General features: G+C 39.6%; 1 protein-coding gene across 1 annotated transcript; it reads right to left on the bottom strand.

Moving 5' to 3' along the window:
- Nucleotides 1–13,441: 13,441 nt before the first annotated feature.
- Nucleotides 13,442–15,850, bottom strand: LOC147924339 (uncharacterized). The gene is made up of 6 exons (XM_087496726.1): nucleotides 15,258–15,850; nucleotides 14,625–14,757; nucleotides 14,249–14,536; nucleotides 13,948–14,154; nucleotides 13,667–13,858; nucleotides 13,442–13,603 (listed from the first exon to the last, which is right to left on the bottom strand). Exons 1-6 carry the CDS (start codon nucleotides 15,848–15,850, stop codon nucleotides 13,442–13,444), a joined length of 1,575 nt encoding a protein of 524 aa, XP_087352852.1.
- Between the last annotated feature and the right edge of the window lie 8,129 nt (nucleotides 15,851–23,979).

The following is a 23,979-nucleotide window of genomic DNA, read 5'->3' as shown; positions in this document are numbered from 1 at the left end:
GGAGAGAAACATAGCCTCTACTTCAGCTCCTAAACCCAACCAACTCCCTGGAAAATCTGTCCAAAATCCAAGGGAGTTCACTGCAAAAGCCATACATATCTATGATGAGGAAGTCACTGAGGACAGTGATGTTCAAGATGGGGAGGATAGATCATTTCTTGAAGTTCAGAGTGAAGTTTGTGCAAAACAGACTGAACCCGGCAGCCAACTCGACCAGGTGCTCGAGCCAGCACTCGACCGAGTGCCTGATCGAGTGGTTGATCGAGCTGAAGGATCAGAAGCTGTTAAGCCTGCTAAGTACATTCCTCCTGCTTGCAAACCGCCTCTACCATTCCCAGGACATTTCAAAGCACATAAGCTTAAGGAATTAAGGGAAATCATTGAGAAAAAGGAACTGTTGGCTAAGCATCAAGAGGATGAGAAGGCTTTGAAGGAAGAAGTTGTGGTTGAAAAACAAGAGGAAGTGAAGGCCATACAAGAGATCATCATTGCTTATCAAGAAGAAGAGAGAGGACCTGCCTTGGAACAGTATGAACCATATCCTCTCTATAGGGATTTTTTGCTTGATTTGTCAAAGAAGAAGGCTCAAGCTCAAGATGAGAAGGATCTTGAGGACCTTGGAGGAGTTATCATCCCAATTAAGCTTAAGGATCCAGGTCCATTCTATCTGCCTTGCACACTTAGTTATCTTCACTACAACCAGTGCCTATGTGACTTGGGAGCATCAATCAGTGTGATGCCTTATTCTATAGTGAAACAAGGTTATTTGTGTGGTGAATGATGGTGGATGTATGCAATGATGATATATGAATGGAATGATGGATGGGTGTTTCAATTCCCCTTATGCTATTGCAGTACAAGAGGTATCAATCCTAAATGAGTGTTTGTGAACAGATAAGATGTGCATATGAATCTAAGTTAAGACAAATATAATGATTGTTTGTCACTAACAATCCTAAGATGGAAATGTAAAGATGCAGAAAGTAAACTACAAGAACCAAGAACTAAATGCAAATGAAACTGAATGATTGAAAATATAATGAAGCAAGAACAGAAATAGAAACTACTACTAATGAACTAATGCAAGACAATTAATGAACTGAAAACTAAATGTATGCAACTTGAATGAAACAGGAATGAAATAAGACAATCACAAATCATAAACACAAGTTCTGGGGATGAACTCGAGCAAGCACTCGACCGAGTGTAGGTCGAGTGGGAGGTCGAGCTGGTTGAATCCGGAAAACAGAGCAACACAACAAAAACAGAGCAATACTAAAACCAATCAAACAACAAGCAAGCTACAAGACTAAGACTTTAAAATCAATAAACAAAGAAGGTTCCTGAGGATGGATTCATGGGAAGAACTAATCATTGTGGTTATCTAACTTGGTCAACAAATCTCAAGCAAACTTTGAGCTAACCTCTAGACATATAAATCTAAGACAAGTTTCTCCCACTCTCATGGTCAAGAAACAATCAAACCTATGCAATTCTAGACTTGTTCTCACACAGTAAAGAATCTACACAAGCAGGCATTAAGCAATACATCTCAAACCAAACAAGACCTCTAATCTATTAGCAAGCCTAATGGTAAGCTCTAGATCTAGCCTTATCTATGCTTCTTAAACATTGGTGTGATGCTAAGGAGCTTGAAATCAGATCCTAACCTCTCAGTTCAAGATCAGCCTTAAGAACATCTAGCCTAGAAGAGATCTACAACAATCAAGCTTGACCAAATCACATAAACCACAAGATCAATCCTTTCTAACCCATCCTCAAGATCCTAAGAAGACTACTCACAACAAGACATGATGAAACAAATTAAAAACCCAGAAAATATTGAAACTTGCACTATTAGAAAGACAAAACTGAGATCTTCAATCTTAATCAAAGGATGAAACTCAAATTCTCAATATTAAGAAAGTTATTGAACCAACAAAATTGAAGAATCTAAGAGTTTTCTTAAACAAGTACAAAATCTAATAAAATGCAAAAGGAATAATGCTAAAAAAGGTAAAAACTAGGTTTTTGGGAATATCTAAAAAGCTCGACACTTTGGTGGCTGCAGGTACAAGGTCTTATATAGTGGGGAAGTGGAAGCCCTAAAAATAGAAAAAGTCAAAGCAGTCAACGGTTCGGTCAACTCGACCTGTGCTCGGTCGAGCTAGGGGTCGAGCTGGCTTCTCACGTGCAATCTCCACTCGGTTGAGTCCTCCTCAGCACACGGTCGAGTGTCTGGTCGAGTGTGCGGTCGAGTTGGACTCCGGACCTTGTTGTTTCAGCCTTAAATCCCTTGTTTCCTCCTCAAGATTGCTTCACATCTCTTCTCCATTGCTTCCATGCTCCTTGAGCTCCAAAATCACCTGTTTATGCATGAAAAGATGCAAATGCAATGCAACTAAGCCCTAATGCATGATTAGTGCTAAAGCTACACAATAATGGCATAAATGGATAGAAAAAGATGCAAAAGATGTGAATAAACTAAGGGAAAACAAGGTAAAATATATGAACATCAACACCCCCAAACTTAGTCTTTGCTTGCCCTCAAGCAAATAATCAAAGACATAAGAAGGTAAGTGAGGTTTGAAAGTGGGATCTCAGCTCCTTAAGCTTGCAAATAGATCATCTAGAATCAATGTCCAAGTTACTAGTACTATGATGCAAGTTGAATGAGCTGGAATTTAAAGACTTTAGACAAGCATATCACAACCTTTATTGATTTGAGCCTTAGTTATCCACATGCATTCAAATCAACCATTTCCTTTAACATTCATTAAACAAGAACATGAATCAACTCTATGCAATGCTTAAACTCATTTGGCTTGGTAATAAAGGGTTTTGAGACAATGATGGTCTCTGTTTAGAGTGGGGCTTATCAATATCAAGGTTCTCTCATGAAAATGGATTGAGCTTTAGAAGAATGCTAAAGGTAAGAACACCTAAACTCATACAAGAATAAAACCTTGTCTACCCAAAGGTACCCAAAGTGTTTATCCTAGCAATCTAAACCCAAATGATCCTAGTGCTACCCTTTGCTTCTTCTTTTCTCTTTAACCCTTTTCTCTTTTGGTTTTCAAGTCTTAGGAGATGTTTCTTATTTGATCTTTCTAGTGGAATGGGGGCTTCTTTCTTATTGCTATGGTTCTCTTTTCTTTTTATTCTTAAGACATATAAGCATTTTGCTAAACTTTTCTTTTCTTTCTTTTCTTTTCCTTAACTTGAACCATCTTAATCAACACTTTACTTCCCATCCTTTCACTAGACTTTGCTTAAACACAATCTCCTCTTAAAGACTCTACCCTTTTTCTTTCTTTCTTTTCTTTCTTTTCTTTTCATAACAGCCAAGTCCCAAACCCAACAAGTGAAACACCTAGTCCTATCTAGTTTGAAAAATGCAAACTAGAACTACACAAGGTCTTACTCTTGTCAGTTCAAACCTAACACTTTCTACCAAGCTCAATCCCAAAAATAGGCCTCACACACTCAAGAATCAACAAGGCTTGAAAGAAGGTTTGGTTTAGGGGTAGGGGAACTGATCTTAATGATTTAATCAGCTACTTGGATCAACAAGAGTGGTAAAAAGGAGGAAGATGATCCAAGTATGTATATGGTATCCATGAGTTTAAAGAAATGCACATATTGATAATTAAAAGTCAATATTAGGTTCTTATAAAATAGGAAATGGTTTCAAATCACAACATGCTTCAATTTAGACCAAATGCAATGCAAGAATTCAAGCTTGGTTCAATCTTATGCTTCCTACTACTCAACTAGCATCAAAGTACTAATAACTTGGGCATTGATCCTAGTCTAGTGAATAGGCTAGCTAACAAGGAAATACTCATCATAGATCCCTAATGCAAATATTATACAATTCTACATGAAACATGCTAAACAAGATCCTAATATGCAATGCAAACAACATGAACACTCTTTTTTTATGAAGATTTTTTTCAAAATTTTTCAAATTTTTATGGTTTTTCTATGTCTTAGATGCTAATGCAAGTGCTAACATGATGATGATAAAAATTTGAAATAAGAACACAAAACACAACATCAAATGCTATCTCAAACCCTCCCCCAAACTTAAATCACACAGTCCCTTGTGTGAAAAAGTTGTGAGAGGATTCAAGATTTAAACACAACACAAAACACAATATGAAATGCAATGGTATAAACAATGGTAAGGTGATAGTGGTACCTTAGGGATTGTGGAAGTAGTTGTCCACATCCATCTGCATGCCGTCATAGGAGTAGTTGGGGTCAGGCTGGTGGCTTGGAGAAGGACTTTGGGGCAGCTCGATGACTCCGATCGATCTTGACTCGGTCGAGTACGTGTCCGAGTGGGGGGGTCGAGCTGGACCGCGTGTCTCCATTACCTTAGGGACTTCCTCCCTAGTGAGCTTGTTTAAAGTCACTAAGCTTGACTTTTGATGCCTTTTCAGGCTTGAGTTAGAGACCAAGGAGGTGATGAAATCCCCCCTGGTTCTACTTGATAACCTTTGTGTTCCTTCTTGATCACTACCTCATTAGCACTTGAACCATGTTTCTTTTTAACCTTGAGCCTTGGCCTTGCTCTCTTCAAAGTCCTTTTGTTCAGCTTGACTTGGAGATCCTTGACTAAACCAGCTAGCACTTGAACTGAACCCTTTAGCTTCTCCACTGAATCTTCTTGAAAGGTTAGCTTACCCCTTGAAGCAGTTTCCTCACTTGAGACCTCATGATCCTCCTTTCTTTTTATAGTGTAAGGTGGATCAGATTTGGAAGGCAGATTAGTGGGATTGTTGATGTCAAACTTCATAGTGAAGTCTTCAGTCAGGTGGAGCTTGATAGTCCCCATCTTCACATCAATAACAGCCCCAGCTGTAGCTAAAAATGGCCTTCCCAAGATAAGAGGGTCTTTAGGCTCTTTTTCCATACTCATGATTGCAAAATCAGTTGGGATCCTTTCTTCTCCTATTTTGATAGGGAGATTTATAATCACTCCAACCACATCCCTCTTGGATCCATCTGCTAGACTGACATAGTAGTTGCTGTCCTTGAAGTCCTCATACCCCAAATTCTCAGCCACTGAGTATGGCATCAAGCTCACTGAAGCTCCTAAATCACAAAGGCACTTATTGAAGTGCATGTAGCTGATGGAACAGGGTAAGTTGAAGGAGCCTGGATTCAAGTTTTGTTGGGACAATAGCTTGCCCAATCTCTTTCAAATCCTTCATATCTTGGTCATGAGCCCTCTTCTTTGACATCTCAAGTAAAAAATTCTGAAAGAGAGGGTATGGAGCATGCTGTTCCAAAGCAGGTCCTCTCTCTTCTTCTTGGTAAGCAATGATAGTCTCTTGTATAGCCATTACTTCCTTCAAGATTTTCACTTCCTCTTGTTGCAAAGCCATCACTTCCTCCTTCTTCTCAATGACAACCTCCTGTTGTATGGCCATTACATCCTTCTTTTCAATGACTACTTCTTCCTTCTCTTGTTGCAAAGCTATCTTCTCCTTTTTCTCAATGATCTCCTTGAGTTCTCTTATCTTTTGTGCCTTGAAACGTTCTGGGAATGGTAAAGGCGGTTTGTAAGCAGGAGGAATGTATCTAGCAGGCTTAAGAGCTTCTGTGTCTGCAACTCGATCAGTCACTCGATCATGTACTCGATCGTGTGTGTGGTCGAGCACCTGGTCGAGTGGTTTCTCTACCTCAGTCTGCTAAGTAAAACCTTCACTCTGGGCTTCAATTAGTGACCAACCCTCCCCACCTTGAACCTCACTGTCCTCAGTGACATATTCCTCATGGAGATGGATAGCTTTAACAGTGATCTCCCTTGGGTATGGAATAGCTTGTTCAGGAAGTTGGTGTGGATTAGGAGCTGAAGTAGAAGAAATAGAGCTCTCCATGCACTGAAATGAAGAGGTCAGACTCTCAAGCTGGTTACTCAGGTCATGAGAATAAGAATCCAATGTTTGGTTCAGCTCTCCAAACTGCCTTGCTGCCTCAATCTGCTGATTGGCTTGCCCAAGCAACAATTATTGCAGCATAGTGCTTAAGTCAGGTTCTTGGGCTTGGTAGGTCTGAAACATTGGAGTGGGACACCATTGAGTCTGGAAACCTTGTTGCTGGTGCATGGGTGCATAATAGAACTCACTGCCTTGAAACATGGTTACTGACTCGAACAGACACTCGGTCGAGCACAGGCTCAAGTTGATGGTCGAGTCGACTGGAAAGTGCTGTCTATTTAGATCTGGCATCTGACTCGATCAGGTGCTCGATCACGACTCGGTCGAGTGGTGGTCGAGCTGATGGTCGAGCTGGTACCTGAAATGGAACTTCAACCCAGAAACAGAAGATTCAAGTGTATAAACGAACTTAATCTTAGACTAATATGGATCCTAAATGTCACAAAACACACTCAAGTGGGCAACGGCGCCAAATTGAAACAAGGTTATTTGTGTGGTGAATGATGGTGGATGTATGCAATGATGATATATGAATGGAATGATGGATGGGTGTTTCAATTCCCCTTATGCTATTGCAGTACAAGAGGTATCAATCCTAAATGAGTGTTTGTGAACAGATAAGATATGCATATGAATCTAAGTTAAGACAAATGTAATGATTGTTTGTCACTAACAATCCTAAGATGGAAATGTAAAGATGCAGAAAGTAAACTACAAGAACCAAGAACTAAATGCAAATGAAACTGAATGATTGAAACTGTAATGAAGCAAGAACATAAATAGAAACTACTACTAATGAACTAATGCAAGACAATTAATGAACTGAAAACTAAATGTATGCAACTGGAATGAAACAGGAATGAAATAAGACAATCACAAATCATAAACACAAGTTCTGGGGATGAACTCGAGCAAGCACTCGACCGAGTGTAGGTCGAGTGGGAGGTCGAGCTGGTTGAATCCGGAAAACAGAGCAACACAACAAAAACAGAGCAATACTAAAACCAATCAAACAACAAGCAAGCTACAAGACTAAGACTTTAAAATCAATAAACAAAGAAGGTTCCTGAGGATGGATTCATGGGAAGAACTAATCATTGTGGTTATCTAACTTGGTCAACAAATCTCAAGCAAACTTTGAGCTAACCTCTAGACATATAAATCTAAGACAAGTTTCTCCCACTCTCATGGTCAAGAAACAATCAAACCTATGCAATTCTAGACTTGTTCTCACACAGTAAAGAATCTACACAAGCAGGCATTAAGCAATACATCTCAAACCAAACAAGACCTCTAATCTCTTAGCAAGCCTAATGGTAAGCTCTAGATCTAGCCTTATCTATGCTTCTTAAACATTGGTGTGATGCTAAGGAGCTTGAAATCAGATCCTAACCTCTCAGTTCAAGATCAGCCTTAAGAACATCTAGCCTAGAAGAGATCTACAACAATCAAGCTTGACCAAATCACATAAACCACAAGATCAATCCTTCCTAACCCATCCTCAAGATCTTAAGAAGACTACTCACAACAAGACATGATGAAACAAATCAAAAACCCAGAAAATATTGAAACTTGCATTATTAGAAAGATAAAACTGAGATCTTCAATATTAATCAAAGGATGAAACTTAAATTCTCAATATTAAGAAAGTTATTGAACCAACAATATTGAAGAATCTAAGAGTTTTCTTAAACAAGTACAAAATCTAATAAAATGCAAAAGGAATAATGCTAAAAAAGGTAAAAACTAGGTTTTTGGGAATATCTAAAAAGCTGGACACTTTGGTGGCTGCAGGTACAAGGTCTTATATAGTGGGGAAGTGGAAGCCCTAAAAATAGAAAAAGTCAAAGCAGTCAACGGCTCGGTCAACTCGACCTGTGCTCGGTCGAGCTAGGGGTCGAGCTGGCTTCTCACGTGCAATCTCCACTCGGTCGAGTCCTCCTCAGCACACGATCGAGTGTCTGGTCGAGTGTGCGGTCGAGTTGGACTCCGGACCTTGTTGTTTCAGCCTTAACTCCCTTGTTTCCTCCTCAAGATTGCTTCACATCTCTTCTCCATTGCTTCCATGCTCCTTGAGCTCCAAAATCACCTGTTTATGCATGAAAAGATGCAAATGCAATGCAACTAAGCCCTAATGCATGATTAGTGCTAAAGCTACACAATAATGGCCTAAATGGATAGAAAAAGATGCAAAAGATGTGAATAAACTAAGGGAAAACAAGGTAAAATATATGAACATCATATAGCACAAAAGCTTGGGCACACTGACTTCAAGTCCACCAACTTTCATGTATGCCTAGCTGATGGGTCAAATAGAGATGTGGTTGGCAAGTTGGAGAATATTCCAGTGAAGATAGGGAGAGCAAGGGTTCACACTGATTTTGCGGTCCTAGAGATTGATAAGGAGCCTGAAGATCCTATCATTTTTGGGAGACCATTCTTAGCCACGGTTGGAGCAGTTATTGATGTCAAGGAAGGTCTTGTGACCTTGAACATTGCTGAGGATATAGCTATGAAGTTCAACATCTATAACTCAACCAACCTTCCTACCATTGATGATCAGCCTTTTACTATGAAGGACAAAGGTGGTCAAGAAGGTTTAAGTGGTGAAGCAACTCCAAAGGCTAAGCCATCTCTTCAAGAGGATTCTGTTGAAAAACTGAACAAGTGGTCTTTGAGGAAAGCAAGACCAAGGCTCAAAATCAAGAAGAAATATGGTTTGTGTGTTAAGGGTGAGGTGATCAAGGATCAACTTCACAGTGATCAAGAGGTTCCAGGGAGGATTTCATCACATCCTTGGTATCTAGACCAAGTCTAAGAAGGCAACCAAAGTCAAGCTTAGTGACTCTAAACAAGTATCTAGGGAGGAAGTCCCTAAGGTATCCTTTGTAAATATGCTTTATTTTCTTAGTAGTTTTAATGTGTTTTCTTTTATGTTTGTGTTGGCAGGCCTTTTAATGAAAGTGTAGATGGGTATGGAGAGATTTGGACTTGGGGAAGTAGATACACAAGCCCACTCGACTAGCCCACGAGAGGTACTCGACCGAGTTGGCAAGGAACTAAGGCCCATTCGATTCTCATTTCTCTAGAATGATCGAGTGGAGGGAAGAAAAGGAAGAAAAATTTGAATTTTCAAACTTTGGTCAAGGGAGCTCGACCACGTGCTGGTCGAGTGTGGGGTCGAGTGGCAGCAAAAAGCAAGTCAAAGATTCCCATTTCAAATTTGAATGGTATGAACGCTGCACCCTTGTCTCCTTGTCCCCTTAGCTTCTTTAAATAGAGCTTGCACGATCCTATACCTCTCACACTCTCTCATTTGCTCAAAACAACTAAAGTCAAGTTTTAAAATCTCTCTCAAAGTTCATCTTTTGTTCAAGCTTAGCTCTTTTAAAGTTTTTGGGTCACTAACCTATTAACCTTAAGCTTTGAGTCTATTCCCTTCAGTTCTGTTCAAAAATGTCTTCAAGGATTACCAGGAAGTCTCAACAAGCGGCTGCAAACTCCATGGAACGTCGTGATGCTAGTCTTGAATCAAGAGGAGAATCTGGAAGAACCACTCGACACCCCATTCGATCAAGCACTCGACCGAGTGGTGGTCCGAGTGGTCGGTCGAGTCATATGCCGTGTCCAAGGAATGATTCAGTTGAGGAAGATCCTGAGAGAACTGAAAGTGAGGAAGAAAGGGAGCCAACTCTTATGGAGTTCATGTGGAGAAACAAGGCCAAAAGGAAGAGGCCAGCTGTTGAGATTGAACAAGAGGAGGTTGTGAGTGAAAGTGAGGAAGAAGATGAAGAAGAAGAGCTAGAGGATGATGGAGAAGCAGAATCTTGTGGTTTGACAAAGAGGCAACTTTATGAAGTCTTCATGACAATGGAGTTCCTGGGGACTAGATATCCACACAAGGAAACCATGGAGAAGCTAGCCATTGATGAAGATGTGGAGTATCTCTTTGAGAAGAGCAACTTAACCAAGTTCATGGTGCTTTGCATGGAGGGCTACAAGGAGGAAAGTTGTGAGTTTCTGGCCACTGTCAAGCTGCACACATATGCAAGGAAGGATGCTGAGGTTGGAGCTGGTCACATTGCCTTCACAATCAAGGGGAAGAAGTATGAGCTTTCAATGAAGAAGATAGCCAATGTGTTTGGTTTTGAAGTTGGGAGTAATAGAAGCTTGATGATACCAAGAGAGGAGCTCTATTCCATTTGGGAGACCATTTGGGAGACCATTGGAGACAACATCACCTATTCATCCTCCAAAACAAAGAGTTCAAAGATAAGGAGCCCAGTTCTAAGGTACTTCCACAAGGCCTTAGCAAACACTTTCATTGCTAGGAAGGAGACTGGAAATCTCAATGAGGATGAGCTTAAGATGATTGATATGGCTCTCAATGGAATCATCTACAAGGCAAGAGATGGAACTATCATTTTTGGGAGCACTGTGAAGATCTTGCAATAGTGCTCATAGACCACATGATATATTTGAGAAGTTGGGTAGGAAAGTTGGAGAACAAAGGTTCAAGAGGAGCACTAACCATTGGAGGGATCATCACTCCAATTCTACAAGCTGCCAAAGTCCCACTTAGAGGAGAAAGGGTCTCACCAAGATGGATTGATTCAAGCTATCTCACCTCTACTCTCATCCTAGCTAAGGAGATGCATCAAGAAAATCACATTTTCAACTTTGAGCTTCCAACACTTGGGAAGAAACAATTGATCTTGCCTAACCAAGAGCTCACCACCATTCAAGAAGGAGCCAACATTGACTTTTGGCCAGCTGATGAGTTCTTGTTTGATTGGATAGTTCAACCTAGAGTTGATGGAGCTGGAGATGTGCAAATGGCTGATGGGGAGGAGCAGTTCTACTTTGAAGATTATGAGCCCAACCCAAGGGATAGTAGAGGAGTAAGGGAGAATAGCAAGAGGTTGACACTTTTGCAAAAGTGGAATAAGTGGCATAGGAAGAATTATGAAAAGCTGAAGAAAAAGGTGGGCAACATGGCTAAGTCCATCAAGGGCCTCAAGAAGGAGATAGCTGAGCTGAAGAGTGGAAACTCATCTCCAAGCCATTCAAGCCCTTTGAGGAGGAGTAGCTCAACTAGAGCACTTTCAAGAGTTGCAAACCCTGTGGAACCAGCTAGAGCTTCAATGTATGAGCCAAAGAGGAAGAGGAGTTCAAGTAGCCGAGAACAACAATTTTCGAGGCACTCGACCGGGTCACTCGACCACCCACTCGACCGAGCACCCCAAATGCACTCGGCTGAGTTCCAGCCCAGATCACCATATGGCTTCCCACCTCCACCTGCTTATCTAGGATATCCAGGTTACCCTCCCATCCCACCCCAATACTTCATGGATCCAGCGCTCTTGCACCAGTTCTACCAGCAGCAAGGTCAGAATTTTGGCATCCGTAGTCCAGCTCGACCCCCCCCCCCCCCACTTGAGCATGCACTCGACCGAGTCACGGTCGATCGCCATCGTCGAGCTGCCCCAATCTCCATCTCCAAGTCACCAACAAGCCCCCACTTACACTTTTGACAGCATGCAAGAGGATGTGGACAGTTTCTTCCACAACCCTTGAGGTACCACTATCACCTTCACTTGTAAATACCATTGCATTTCATATTGTCTTTTGTTTTTGATCTTGAATCCTCAATCAAATTTCTTTCACACAGAGGACTGTGTGATTTAAGTTTAGGGGAGGGTTTGAGATAGCATTTGCATTGTGTTTTATGTTCTTATTTCAAATTTTTAGCATCATCATGTTAGTATTTGCTTAGCATCTAAGGCATAGAAAAACCCTAAAAATTTTGAATTTTTTTTGCAAAATCTTTATAAAAATAAGAGTGTTCATGTAGTTTGCATTGCATATTAGGATCTTGTTTAGCATGTTTCATGTAGGATTGTATAATATTTGCATTAGGGATCTATGATGAGTTTGCCTTGTTAGCTTGCTTAATTCACTAGACTAGGATCAATGCCCAAGTTAATAGTACTTTGATGCTAGTTGAGTAGTTAGAAGCATAAGATTGAACCAAGCCTTAAATTCCTGCATTGCATTTGGTGTAAATTGAAGCATGTTGTGATTTGACACTATTTCCTACTTATAAGAACCTAATATTGACTTTCAATTATCAATGTGTGCATTGCTTTAAACTCATGGATACCATATACATATTTGGATCACCTTTCTCCTTTTCACCACTCTTGTTGATCCAAGTAGCTGATTAAAAATCAGTTTCCCTACCCCTTAACCAACCCTTCTTTCAAGCCATGTTTATTCTTGTGTGTGTGAGGCCTATTTTTAGGATTGAGCTTGGTAGAAAATGTTAGGTTTAAACTGACAAGAGTAAAGCCTTGTGTAGTTCTAGTTTGCATTTTTCAAACTAGATAGGACTAGGTGGTTCAGTTGTTGGGTTTGGGACTTGGCTGTTTTGAAAAGAAAAAAGGAAAAAGAGAAAGAAAAAAAAGGGTAGAGTCTTTAAGAGGAGAATGTGCTTAAGCAATGTCTAGTGAAAGGATGTGAAGTTAAAAAAAAAATTGTTGAAGATGGTTCTACTTAAAGAAAAGAAAAGTCTAGCTAAATGCTCTTATGTCTTAACAATAAGAAGAGAAGAGAACCATAGCAAATAAAAAAGAATCCCCCATCCCACTAGAAAGATCAAATAAGAAACCTCTCTTAAGACTTGAAAACCAAAAGAGAAAAGGGTCACTACAAGAAAACAGTCCATTCCCGACTACAGTTAGAGTCGTTAAGTAGTCGCTAATTTGCTGTTTACGACTCAGTTACGACTAAAACGTGTAGTCATAAATCCTTAGTCGGTGAAAGAATTAGTCGTAAAAATAGTCGTTATTTAACGACTATTGTACGACAAAATTCCGTAGTCGTAAAAATAGTCGTAACAGAGTCGTAAATAATTACGACTACGATACGACAGAGTTACGATTAACCAGCAGTTATATTGGCAGTTTTAAAGGAGTCGTAGTGTAGTCGTAACATTTGAAGACTCGCTTACGACGGATTTACGACTAATCATGATATACAGTAATTTTGCTTGTAGTCGTAACGTAGTCGTAACATGCTTATTGATTTACGACTATTTGGCTACTATTCTAAACAAATTAGTAATGTAATTTTAATTTGTTTAGCGACTAATTTTTTGTGGAAAACAAATTTATAAATGTTTTAAATTGAAATTGGTACCTGTTTCTCAAAATATTATGAAACCAATATTAAGGCAATAAAGTCATATTAGAACAAAAACAAGATTAAGGCCATAAAATCATATTAACCATGATTTATAATACAAACCAAAAGACCAAGTTTCTCACAAGACAAATATACAAACCAAAAGAGACAAATGCATACCAAGTATACATGTGTCTCAACAAAGAGACAAGTTCAACAAAAGAGAGAAGTTCAACAAAAGCGACAAGCTAATTAGTTAGTTCTATGAAATTGTAGGTGAGAAGTTAACCTACAAAGCATCACTGTTAAGGAACCGGATTTGAAGGTGGAGCTGTTGCAGGGAGTGTGGTTGAGAGTGGCTCTGTGGTTGCTTCAGCTGATTGAGTCTTCATAAACTCTATAAAGGCAGGGTCAGTTTTGCGCAGGTACTTCTCGACTAAGGACAAATGCTCTAACTTGTCCTTATGCTCAGCCACAGCTTGGAAATGTAGTGCTTCACGGGCAGCAAGCTCTGCATCACGAGCAGCAACCTCTGCATCACGGCGAGAATTATAAGCAGCCTGCTCTTCTATTTGACGTTGAGTTTCCCTCATTCGCTCTTGGAATGACTGAAACATTGCAGACTCTTGTTGTTGGTTTGCCAAGCCATTGAGAAGAGGTTGAAGAGTATGCTTAAGACTTCCAACTCCATACAGGTTTCCTCGTGAATCTTTCTGAGTAGACTACAAGAAAACAAAGAAAAAAACAAACGTTAAAGAGGCTGTAGAAATCAAAAGATAATTCAATGTGGGTTGTGAAAAGTGATATTTACCTGAATAAAGATGTTTGTGTAATCATCTGCTGTGAGCTCTGGAGGCTGTGAAGTATGTTCTCCAAGGTCGGACAACTTCTGCTGCAAGTTCTTCTCATAATTGAGAGAGATTTGCTCTGCCTTCCTGTCAACATAAGTACCATCTGGCTTGGTATGTGTCTTAATAAAAACCTCACCAAGACTAACCGGTCTTCCCAATTCCTTTTCCTGCAATGTTACAAAAGAATCAAGGGTTATGACATCATTTAAAGCTCCAAATGTAAAGAAAAACAAAATTTATGGGTATATAAAAGTTACTAACCATTTCGTTATGGATTTGTTGATAAGACTTTGAACCTGATAAGTGGACGTGAGGACCAAGACCACCACGATCAGACATACGAGCTTTAGAGTAGGTGACACTCCTTTGTTGTGCTTCTTCAGTCTCCCAAAAATCAACCATTGTTTGCCAAATAGTATCTCTGATCCATATTGGTCGCTCTCCACTAGTCTTGGCATTGCAAATCATGTCTTTCATCCGGCGTTTGCAGATGAGCTCAAAAAACTGTTGAACTGTCCCAATAATCAAAGGATCCCATGTGTGTGTTTTCTACATAGCAAAGACAATATAATGATGTTAGTGGAAACTCAACAAGTAAACCTATATGTGAAAAGGTTAAGAGAGAAGAAAACTGTACAGCAAACTCAATGAACCATCTCTGTTGTCTGTCCCGAGGCACACATGTCCAGCTGTAGTATGGACCATCAAATTTATTTGTAAATTTTTTAGTAATGCTCCTTACCAGTCGCAATTTTTCATCGCGAGTAAACCTGCAAACACAAAACAGCAAAAAAAATGTCAATGTTCTAAAACAGATAAGGACCAACACAAAACAGATGTCAAAACAGATTGAGTACTTATACTTATGTATATACGACCAACGCAAGACAAAACCTATTAAGAACAAACATCAAACAGACATATATATAGGTCCAACACAAAACAGATGTCAAAGATTGAGTACTTATACATATATATAGGCACAAAACAGAACCTATTAAGAACCATCAAAGATTGAGTACTTATACCAACAAATAAGTTATATTTTGTTTGATAGAGTACTTATAACAACAAACCGGCTCAACACAAAACAGAACCTATTAAGAACAATGTAAACAGACAGCAATGTACTAAAACTAACCATCAAAGAGCATCAAAACTAATGTTCTAAAACTAACCATCCGGATTAATCTTCTAAAACTAACCATCCTCAAACTAACCACCTCAGACAATCAAAACAGACAAGCTCATTAGAAGAATGTATTAATACCAGGTCGTGTTTGGCATCGGTGTTTGGGAGAGGGTGGTTGTAAACTTCTCACGGTTTGGAACTCTAAGCAGGGCATTTAGAGTGACAATTGTGTCCTCCTTGAGCTCCGGATTTGAAGCCTCAGAGCCTTCATGGTAGTTGTTACCATGAGATGATGGCCGGCTCTGAGCTTGAGAGTTATCAGCTGGAGACGGTGGAGCGTCTTGTGGTGGAGGATCAGGTGGAGACTGTCGCGAATTGTTAAGGACCTCCTCTGACGAAAGAGGCTGTTGAGTCTGACGTTGTTGGTTCACCGAGGTCCGGAAAAGAGTCTGTGGCGGTGGATAGTTGCGGATCTGTGGTGTTTCTAACAGTGAGGGTCTCGGGAAAACGTGATCTTGCTCTTGCGGTGTTTGAGGATGGGGCAAATCTGCTGCCGGCGTAAAGTTATATTGTGTCGGTAGAGGGTTTGGTCTTCTTGCTTCTTTGTTGGGGGTCGACCCTTCGGTTCTTTTGAAGAAATTACGGTCCATCTTCCTCTTTCTTCCTCGCTTAACTAGAGCTTTGGTCGGAGCCTTAGTTGCAGACTTCGCCGCAGATTGCGTTGGAGCCATCATGAAGAAGAGAATCGGGAGACAGATGAGAAAGATAGACAGATAAGAGAAAGCAAATCGGGATTCAGAAGAGAAATCGGGAAGAGGAGAGTTATCGAAGAGGAGAGAGTTTCGGAGTTATCGAAGAGAAGAGAAGAGGAGAGTTTAGGATTAGGTTTTGGTTTCGGAGTTAGGGATTTTGGTTTTGGGTTTGGGGGAAAAATTAGGTTTTAGGTAAAGGGGGAAATCAAAATTTTTTTGGTTTAGGGGGAAATAATTTTGGTTTAGAGGGAAATTAATTTGGTTTCCCGGGTTTATTTGGGTTGAGATTAATTAATTCATATTTTCTTAATTTAGTCGCTAATTGGTCGCTAATTAGTCGCTAATAGTCATAATAATTGAACTAAAATTTTAATATTTAGAAACTAAATATTAGTCATAATTAAGCTAAAAGTTTAATATTTTGAAACTAAAAGTTCAATATTTTGTAACTAATTAGTCATAATTTACAATTTAATATAAACACATAATTATTTATTTTAATAGAAACATAGTTATTAATAATATTTGATACAAGCATAATTATCCAAATTGATACAAATATTTTACACAAGCATAATTAGTTAGGAGGATCTTCGTCTTCATCTACTTCATCGTCTGAAGATGATAAATTACATTGAAATTCATCTTCTGGTTCTGCATCTTCGACATCATAATCAAGATTTATTGGTTCATTTATTTCTTCTAAATTATCGAAAACCTGATCTTCAATAGTTGTCACCAATACAGCATCATCATTTTCTGTTTGCAAAAGAGTTGGTTCTTTGTTCTCATATTCTCCTGCAATGTTTCCCCTTGGATTAACTTTTAAAACATTGAGCCATTCCTTCCTTGGTTTCTTTGTGTATGGGTTGGTGTATTTGTACTATAAATCACAAGTCACTTGGCCAATAATTTTCTGCCACATCAGATATGTTTTCCTCAAAAAATTAATTAAAAAAAAAAACTATCGAAAGATAAAACAGTTTCTTTTTGTTCCTAAAAATACGATAGTTTTTATTTGTTCAATATCCCGATTTTCTTATCACCACGTTGAAACGTTCACTAACAATAGCATATCAAACAATATCAAAGTTCAAACTGTTTTTCATCTACTATTTAACTCACAATAACTCCATATTTTCTGACACTTCTTATTTCTTATGTTATTTCTATTTTACTCTGTTCATTCACCGTTTTGTGAATTGCATGGTAATTAGGTCACCATTTGTTACGTTTCTAGATTTTCCTTACCTAACCTCTGTTTTTTGTGACAATTTGCTAATATTTTGTAATTGTTTTGTAGGTTTGGCTCAGACACCGTTAAATTGGTACCCAAATCGATGGGTAAGCATATCAAACTCTGTTAATTTTGAGTGTTTCATGATAAATTTTAACAGTTTATTTTATTCAGGTTTTTGGAAACCATCAAACACAACAACACAAAGCTATGAGAAACTGGATCTCTTTATAAACTACATGAAGCCATTATTTTTCCGGGTTTTTGGTATTCATCATTTCTTGCTACTGCAGTTTTTTCCTTATGAAAGCAATAGCTTGAGTTATCCTAGGTTTCAGAATGCCTTGAACTTCTTTGTATTTTTCTATTGTTTATTGGGTAGGTGTACTTGTACACCAACCCCCAAACGAAGAAAACGTGAATTTTAATACCGACATGTTACAACTATTATACGATTACGTTACGACTCACCGAAAGTGTCGCATAATAGTCGCTAAATAACGACTACTAAGCGACAACCTGTACGACCCGCTGATATTATCGTAATATAATCGCCTAATTTGGTGACTTGTATGCGTCTACCTAGATAGTCGTAACTGAGGGACTACATAACGACAAGGTTACGACTGCGTTTATAATTTTACATATTAGTCGTAACGTAGTCGTTAAATGGCAACTATTTTTACGACTACTGAATTTTGTCGCAATTTAGCGACTACTGTACGATCATTTTTATTTAGTTGTAAAATAGTCGTAACGGAGTAACCAAATAGTCGCTAAATTTAGCGACTGAAAAATAGTCGTAAAATGTAGTCGGCTATGGGCTGTTTTCTTGTAGTGGGTGAAAGAGAAAAGAAGAAGTTAAAGGGTAGCACTAGGATCATTTGGGTTTAGATTGATAGGATAAACACTTTGGGTACCTTTGGGTAGACAAGGTTTTGTTCTTGTATATGTCTAAGTGTTCTTACCTTTAGCATTTTTCTAAAGCTCAATCTATTTTTTATGAGAGAACCTTGAAAAGTGATAATCCCCACTCTAAATAGAGACCACCATTGTCTAAAAACTTTTATCTCCAAGCCAAATGAGTTTAAGCATTGCATAAGAATGATTCATGTTCTTGATTAATGAATGTTAAAGGAAATGGTTGATTTGAATGCATGTGGAAATCTAAGGCTCAAATCAGTAAAGGTTGTGATATGCTTGTCTAAAATCTTTAAGTACAGCTCATTCAACTTGCATCATAGTACTAGTAACTTGGACATTGATTCTAGATGGTCTATTTGCAAGCTTTAGGAGCTGAGATCCCACTTTCAAACCTCACCAACCTTCTTAGGTCTTGTTTATTTGCTTGAGGGCAAGCAAAGCCTAAGTTTGGGGGTGTTGATGTTCATATATTTTACCCTGTTATTCACATCTTTTTCATCTTTTGCTATCCATTTTTACCATTATTGCATAGTTTTAGGACTAGTCATGCATTAGAGTATAGTTGCATTGCATTTGCATCTTTTCATGCATAATCAGGTGATTTTGGAGCTTAAGGAGCATGGAAGCAATGCTGAGGAGAAGTGAAGCAAACAAGAGGATAAAGCAAGAGAGTTAAGGCTGAAGAAACAAGGTGCAGAGTCCCACTCGACCGCCCACTCGACCAGACACTCGACCGTGTGCAGAGAGGGACTCGACCGAGTGGAAGATGCACGAGAGAAGCCAACTCGACCGGTCACTCGACCGAGCACCAGGTCGAGTTGGCCAAGCTGCCTAGCTATTAGATACCTCAGGAAAGCCCGGCCAGAACCACACGTGCAAGTTTCCCTGCATGTGGCTCGTCCGTGATAACTTCTACGGATTTACGAGAATTATGAGACTGATCACTAAGTGGAAAAAACCCTCCAGTATGAGCGAACCTTTTCTCCACTGGTTAGGAATGGGCTAGGAGAGGAAGCCAAACAAACCGACCTATTAAGCACAGCTAAGCTAATATGTGCCAGGGAAAGCCAGTTGCCGGAGGTAAGCTTTATTCATCCCGGAGCATTGATTCCCCATAACGAATAGGCTAGCTTTATCTTTCAATTGCCTATCCTCTGCTCGAGAAGGTCTCCCAGTTCCTCGGGAGCACCTCGGGGTGCATTTATTTGTCTTACATGAGACTGCGGATATTCCTCACCCCATGGCACCTTTTGCTCATCCATTCCACCGGCCCGTACAGACGCGGCGCCCTTTTTCATTATCATCTACCGCCCTTTCTTTCCTCCCGTCTATTCACGCATGAAGATCTTCATATGTATGCTTGACTTTGGTTGCTGGTGCTATAGGTAGGAGTACATTATGGCAGGATCAGTCACCCGGGCAAACCAACCCCCCTCCAAGAGGAACTGTGTTATGCCTCCCGATTCCTATAGAGCGAAAGAGCTGCCTGGTGATCCCTAGGTTGCAGCACGTCCGGTCGTTAACTCCTCGCGCCATTGCCGCTATTTCTAGGACCGACCGATGCCTCACCTGCACTGGTACCTACGTAGTGTCGGTCGCACATTCAACATAGCGTTTAGACTCATGTGCCTTCGAGAACCAGGGGATCTTCAAGCCTGCTGCGTATAATTAGCCAGCCTTGCAGCGGCAAAAGGATTAGACGTCCCCCCCCCATGCTACGGTTCTCTACGGTCTGAATCCGGTGCAGCATTAAGTTAGGGTAGGGGCTGGGCGATAATAGCTCCTCTGCATCCCCAAGCGCGCTGCCCTCCTAGGCGCGCAACACTAAGTAATCCAAGCCAACCCACATTACTGGCTAACGCGGATAATCATATTTCTTAGAGGTACTAAATACAACTCCATGAATGAGCAAAATGGAGGTTGCATTAATGATAAAAATCTCTGGGGAAACCGCTAAAGAAAGATTGAACATGTGGGAGGATCCAAACGAATTCTACTTTCATTTCCCCCGTTTGGAGCACTGAGTCACTTACGTTACGGTCTTCAGCGGGCAGGCTGCACTCTAGGCGACGGCTAGGAAGGATCGCTAGACCAGCAGCTAAACCAACAATGAATATATAATATAATGATAGTGATTCGGCTCAATGAAAAATGGAATGTAGAAAAGAAAGGGCAGAATAGCATAACTGTCCGATTTTTTCATCGATCTTCAAAGAAGACTGACTCCTCCTTTCCGAAAAGATCGTCCTTGGTCCTTTTGACATAAGATTCTCAGCCGCTCAAGAGACTCTCTCTCTCGTATATATATATATTTATACGCAATATCTTGACTCCTACTACCCCTCCTTTCCGAAAAATGGATTGAGTCTTTGTCTAAGCGAGTTTTCTAGGCCGGGTGACCTGGCCACTTCTATTAATTATCTTTTCATTAAATCTTTTGTTCCCTAGCGGTATTTTCGACTTCAATTGGACCACCCACCCGGACTAGGAACCCGAATTTATCTGCCTATCCCCGTCGAAGAAGGGGCGACAGCCTTGATTATGCCAGACATGCTCCCCAAACCCCACCCAATTAATAAGACTAAGTAAATTAATGGAAATAGTGAATCAAGATCTAGATGGATCCCTATCTTTCTCTCTATCCACGTGATACCTATCTAGATGAAAAGATCCATCTATGAATCGATATAGACTATCCTCTATCCGGATAGAGATTTCCCTATGAGTGACTACTCCGATCTTTATATGTTTTGGCCACGTCCGTTTCTGCTCCGAAGAGGAAGGTTTGGATCTTTTAATCTTATGTCATGAGGGATATGACCTATGTTAGGTCCATAAGATACCACAGCTTTTGGTGTTCTATGATTAATGATGTTCATATATTTTACCCTGTTTTTCCTTAGTATATTCACATCTTTTTCATCTTTTGCTATCCATTTTTACCATTATTGCACAGTTTTAGGACTAGTCATGCATTAGAGTATAGTTGCATTGCATTTGCATCTTTTCATGCATAATCAGGTGATTTTGGAGCTTAAGGAGTATGGAAGCAATGCTGAGGAGAAGTGAAGCAAACAAGAGGAGAAAGCAAGAGAGTTAAGGCTGAAGAAACAAGGTCCAGAGTCCCACTCGACCGCCCACTCGACCAGACACTCGACCGTGTGCAGAGAGGGACTCGACCGAGTGAAAGATGCACGAGAGAAGCCAACTCGACCGAGCACCATGTCGAGTTGGCTGAGCCGCCTAGCTATTTTTCTTTTAGCATTTTTAGGGCTTCCACTACTTTTTCTATATAAGGGCTTGTACCAGCAGCCACCCAAGGAGTCCAGCTTTTTATATAGTTAAAAACCTATTTTTATTAGATCTTGTACTTCTTTTAAGGGAGAAAACACTAGATTCTTCAATATTGTTGGTTTCATAACTTTCAGAATATTAAGAATTCGAGTTTGATTCTTTCTCCAATATTATAGATCTTTGCTTTATCTTTCATTTCATGCAAGTTTCAGTATTTTCTGGGTTTATGACTTTGATGTTCATCATGTGTTCTTGTGAGTAGTAGCTTAGGATCTTGAGGATGGGTTAGGCTGGGCTGTGTTTGAGGTTTGTTTGATTTGGTCAAGCTTGATTGTGGTAGAATCTCTTCTAGGCTAGATGTTCTTAATGCTGATCCTATAACTGAGAGGGTAGGGTTTGATTTCAAGCATCTTAGCATCACACAAATGTTTAAGAAGCATAGATAAGGCTAGATCTAGAGCTTACCATTAGGCTTGCTAAGAGATTAGAGGTCTTGTTTGGTATGAGATGTATTGCTTAATGCCTGCTTGTGTAGATTCTTTACTTTGTGAGAACAAGTCTAGAGATGCATAGGTTTGATTGTTTCTTGCCATGAGAGTGGATTAAACATGTCTTAGATTTATATGTCTAGAGATTAGCTCAAAGTTTGCTTGAGATTTGTTGACCAAGTTAGATGACCTTAATCATTAGTCCAGCCCATGAATCCCTCCTCAAGGCCTTCCTTGTTTATTGATTTTTATGTCTTAATCCTGCTGTTTGATCGTTGTTTGATTCGCTTGTGTATTGCTCTGTTTTTCTTGTGTTGCTCTGTTTCGCGGATTTGTCCAGCTCGACCCTACACTCGATCTACACTCGATCGAGTGCTTGCTCGAGTTCATCCCCAGAACTTTGGTTTATGACTTGTAGTTGTCCTGTCTTATCTCTTGTCTCATTCTAGTTGCATTTACTTAGTGTCCTGTTCATTACTTACCTTGCATTAGTTCATTAGCATAGTTTCTATTTCTGTTCTAGCTTCATATTAGTCATAATCATTCTGTTCCATTTACATTCAGCATTTATTTCTAGTAGCTTTTACTTTCTGCACTTTACATTTCATAATAGGATTGTTAGTGACAAACATTCTTTACATACTTGGCTTAACTTAGGCTCATATACTCATCTTGATTGTTCACAAACTCTCAGATTGGATTGACACCTCTTGTACTACAATTACATAAGGGGAATTGAAACACCCTGCCATCCATTCATCTCATCTTTCATAATTCCATACATTCATCATACTTCACCTATACAAAACTTGTGTTTCAATTAACCTCCGAATAATGAGTAGGTAGTTCAATCCTTTTGACTCTTCTCTTCATAGTCAACTTATGGGGGGATGCAAAGCAATAGGTCGAATTACTATATAAAGATAGAGAAGAGTTGTAAACTATAGGACTGATTGTTCGAGTAGGAAGATTTAGGTTTTTCTCCTTCCTTCTCTTCGATAAGAATAGGGATTTTAACAAATTCCTCTTCATTCTCTTGTACTCAGCGAAGGAACTTCCTAAGCATACTTTTTCGGATCCAAACTTCTTTGTTCTTTCTAAGTCTTCTTTTTGCATAGAAGAACGCAACTATTGCAAAAACCAGGATTTTAGTAGTAGGCGGCATCCCCTCTTAGTTTTGAGTAGGTGAAACCATTCAGTTTTGCTTCTTTTCCACATTCTTAGCGGTTGATGCACTAATTTGCCTATGATTTTTTAAACTGAAAATTTCTTTATAGAAAGATCTCTTTATTTCTTCACCGCGTATTACCGCGTTATTTTCTTGAAAAGATATTATATCATAGACATATCACAATAAGTTGATAGTGTCCTTAATAGTAAACTGCTGAGTGCCCCCCAAAAAAAGAGTAGAAGCTGTGAACGATGGATACTATTGGCAAACTGGAACATATGTCGGCGGCAAAGAATATTTCATTGTAATCGATGCGAGAATATTCCTTTCCCACCAATCTTGCCTTAAACCGTGGAGAATATGGGAGCAAGCCTACATCGAGTAAGTTGACATTGCAAAATTGTGTGAAATAAATCAAAGATGGATCTTTTTCACGCCCGATTCAAGATGCTTCCTTAAGCGCCTTAGATTCGCACGAAGAGGAATGATCATTGTAAGTGATCCATCTAGTGCATGAAGGGAAAGGCTTTCTCTGCTCATTCCCCCTCTTTATTTGAAGCAGAAAGGCAAATAGCTGCTTCTCCAGGACATGAAGAGACCCCCAATCATATGGATACGATGAACGGGAAAGAAACCGATCCTCCCTTATTTGAATCCCTCGTGGAAGAAGAATTAGCTGATGTAGAAGGTTTCTTTCTTATGGCTTATGGAAACTTTGTCGAGCTGATGTAGAATTAGCTGATGTAAAAGTAGCATCATGAGTAATCTAAGATTACTCAGTGAGCCCGCCTAACTAACCTCTAAACAACACCCCAACTTGGATTATAGCAACAACCAAGCAACTAATGCAAGCAACACATGCATTAATAAACCAGATAATCACGCAATCAAACAAATGCTTAAAGAAGCTAAAGTACTCTAACAAATAGTACCTGCACAACGACTTACATGCTACAACAAGTACGATACTATAAACTTTTCCTTAAGGTCTTTG

Source organism: Camelina sativa, chromosome 17 (genome assembly GCF_030686135.1).
Source record: "Camelina sativa cultivar CO46 ecotype springtype chromosome 17, ASM3068613v1".
NCBI classification, from domain to species: domain Eukaryota; kingdom Viridiplantae; phylum Streptophyta; class Magnoliopsida; order Brassicales; family Brassicaceae; genus Camelina; species Camelina sativa.
Note: the sequence above shows the minus strand (reverse complement) of the source record. Positions and strands in the feature narration are given on the sequence as shown.

What these genes read in the sequence shown, in the direction of transcription:
- LOC147924339 (XM_087496726.1), bottom strand. Translation starts at nt 15,850, where the DNA reads ATGGCTCCAACGCAATCTGCGGCGAAGTCTGCAACTAAGGCTCCGACC. An exon ending in AACAAATCCATAACGAAATG is followed by an intron (nt 14,155 to 14,248) that starts GTTAGTAACTTT and finishes GTAACATTGCAG; the next exon opens with GAAAAGGAATTGGGAAGACC. An exon ending in ACACAAACATCTTTATTCAG is followed by an intron (nt 13,859 to 13,947) that starts GTAAATATCACT and finishes GTTTTCTTGTAG; the next exon opens with TCTACTCAGAAAGATTCACG.